This window comes from Argiope bruennichi, chromosome X2, assembly GCF_947563725.1.
Source record: "Argiope bruennichi chromosome X2, qqArgBrue1.1, whole genome shotgun sequence".
NCBI classification, from domain to species: Eukaryota; Metazoa; Arthropoda; class Arachnida; order Araneae; family Araneidae; genus Argiope; species Argiope bruennichi.
The window spans coordinates 31,406,250-31,409,161 of NC_079163.1; the positions used below are offsets into that span (position 1 = coordinate 31,406,250).

General features: G+C 43.2%; 1 protein-coding gene across 1 annotated transcript; it reads right to left on the bottom strand.

Moving 5' to 3' along the window:
• Positions 1-1,165: 1,165 nt before the first annotated feature.
• Positions 1,166-2,239, bottom strand: LOC129959693 (uncharacterized). Its single transcript, XM_056072581.1, has one exon. The coding sequence runs from the start codon at positions 2,237-2,239 to the stop codon at positions 1,166-1,168; it is 1,074 nt and encodes a 357-aa protein (XP_055928556.1).
• Between the last annotated feature and the right edge of the window lie 673 nt (positions 2,240-2,912).

Genomic DNA, 2,912 nt, shown 5'->3' on the forward strand with positions numbered 1-2,912 from the left:
AGAATATTGACAATATCTAATGGAGAGGAGTATGTATTATTCCTGGTTTTTAGTACAGGAAAAGAAAACTCCTGATAAATTCCATTAGCTGCCTTCACTTTTCTCCACAATTGCCGACTTGAGTTTCGAGATGTGATTGAAGAAATATATTTTACCCATGATTCCCTCTGGCTACAACGACGAATGCGGCGTGCAAGGGCTTTAGCTCTTTTAAAAGCGATCAGGTTCTCTGTGGTTGGGTACCTTCTAAATTTGTTCCATAGTCTCTTTTGGTTCTTGTAACTATCGCGACAGGCATCGTTCCACCACGGTCTACGGAATTTTCTCGGACGTGGTGAACTTTTAGGAATGGCATAATTAGCGGCATTTATCAAACATTCAGTGACGTTTTGAACTGCTTCCATGATGTCTGGTACATTGACCATACTCTCGGTAATTTTTGCCAATTGAGAAAACTTATGCCAGTCTGCCCGCTGGAATACGAAACGCGGAGGACAATGAGTCGCTTCGCCTCTATCAGCATGGGAGACAATGATCGGAAAATGATCGCTATTATATAAATTATCGCTAACAGTAAAGGTCAATAATGGCAGAAGTTCAGGTGAGCATATTGCCAGATCAATACTATGGAAGCTACGTGTGGGTTCATGGAAGTATGTTTTATCATCGTTATTAAGCAGACAGAGGCAGTTATTAGAAATAAACTGCTCAATCTGCCGCCCACGAGAGTTTGTACTATCCGAACCCCACAACGTGCTATGTGCGTTTAAGTCACCAAGTAAAATAAAAGGTGAAGGAAGCTGGTCCACTAGGTTGTCAAGATCCTGTTGTTGAATGGCATTATGGGGTGGCAGGTAGATACTACAGACTGTAACCAGTGTTCGGGTGTGAACTTGCACAGCCACAGCCTGTAGAGGTGTATGCAAAGTAAGAGGTGTACTTGGGTAAAGATTTGATGTCAAGATGCAGACACCACCAGAACTGCGCACTCCAGTGTCTGTGTCTTTACGAACACAGTTGTAACCGCGTAACTTGAACTGAATATTAGATGTCATAAATGTTTCTTGAAAACAAAAACAAACAGGATGAAAGGTGTTGATAATGGTCTTTATATCAAGAAGTTTGGACCGCAAGCCGCGACAATTCCAAGAAAGGAAGGTACCCATTAAGAGAGATGCTTAAAAGAATTATTAGGAGCAACAACAGGAGTTGCAGAAACATCGCAACTCATTTCAAATTCATTTTCATCCTCTGAAGGATGCAGTTTCAGATCGGGAGTATTTAATATGCCACCAAATACGGATGTTAAATCCTTGTGGGCTTTTCCCCGAGCTGCAAGTCCTAATGCGACAGAATTTTTAGAAGATGATTTTTTCAATTTCGCAGATAGTTCTTTCTGCGTTTGACCACGCTTTGCAAGTTTTAGCTTCAGTGATTTTTGTAACTTATTTTTTGAAATAGGTTTAGTTGGTATGCCAGTGTCAGATGTGCTGTTTACAGATTGTTCTGTATCAGAATCGGATGTCTTTTTAGTTATTTTTGAGCGATTGGTAGTTTTTGTACAATTTGGACACAAACAATTTACACAAAAGGATTTTTGCAGAGCAGATGCATAGCTCAGACCAGGAGTAGGCGTTTGTGGTGAAAGTTTTCGCCTAGCTTCAGGATACGAAATGTTTTCTTTGATTTTAAGAGTTATTATTTTCTTTTCAAGTTGCCAACGTTCGCATAATCTAGAGTATGACGCATGACTGCCGCCACAGTTCACGCACTTTTCGGGTGCAGAACATTGCTGGCTATCGTGGTCTTTAGCAGCACAGCGAGCACAAGTGAGTGTCCCGCGGCAATTTGCTTTAGAGTGTCCATAACGCTGACAATTAAAACATCTTAAGGGATTGGGAATATATGGTCTGACAGGTAATTTTATATACCCTGCATAGACAAATTCTGGTAATTTTGGTGATTGGAAAGTTAGAATATGATGTTTGGTTTCAAGAACATTACCATCTTGTCGGATAGTAATGCGTTGTACATGTGTGACACCTTGAGATTTCATTTCAGATGCAATTAAGTCTACAGGAAGATTGAATATTTCCCCACAAGTGATAACACCCTTAGATGTATTTAAAGAGTGGTGGGGGCTGACACTGACAGAAACTGTTGACAAAGCCTTTAATTTTTGAATTTGGTGAGCTTGCTTACGAGTATTGATCTCTACCAGCAAGTCACCAGAACGCATCTTACGGATAGATGTTACCTCACCGATTGTTGCTGCGATCGCTTTCTGTACCAAAAATGGTGACACGCTTTCAAATGTTTCATTTTTTTCCGAAATACGTTTCAATACAAAATATTTATCAAAATGAAAATCCATGTTAGAAGACTGAGGAACTAAACGACGCCCACTGAAGGGACCCTTTTTGGGAGGAGCCATACGATATTGGATACGATTCGGGCCCGACGGCACCGCCCACCACGGAGCCCAACAAGGGAAGGCAGCCACCGGCTCTGGCCATTCCCAGCCTCGGCGCTTACCTTGGTGCTAGCCGGAACCTATACGCTCGGAGTTACCCCCGGGGACAGTGACCACCCTTAACGCCAAGCCCAAGGAGTAACCCCTTTGCTTGATCCCTAGCAGACTAGCCACTCAGGTGACTAGGTACCAGCCGATTGATGTACAGGGGACCACAGTACACCACCCGTCTTTCAAATGGGTTGCCACGCACGGCCAACACGTGGGACTTTGGCTGTCCATGAGAAGCAAGAAGCAAACAGAGCGGCGACAGCTTCTCATGGAGAGCTCCCTCGCTTGCCGTCGAGGGATGGAAGGATCAAGTAAATAGCAGAAGGCGTAGAGGAGAGTAAGCAAGAAGGGAGTAAAGATCCCTGGGAACCTCGGGATTGGGACACCC

Excerpts from the sequence above, each read along its gene's own strand:
- LOC129959693 (XM_056072581.1), bottom strand. The coding sequence starts at position 2,239 with ATGCGTTCTGGTGACTTGCTGGTAGAGATCAATACTCGTAAGCAAGCT.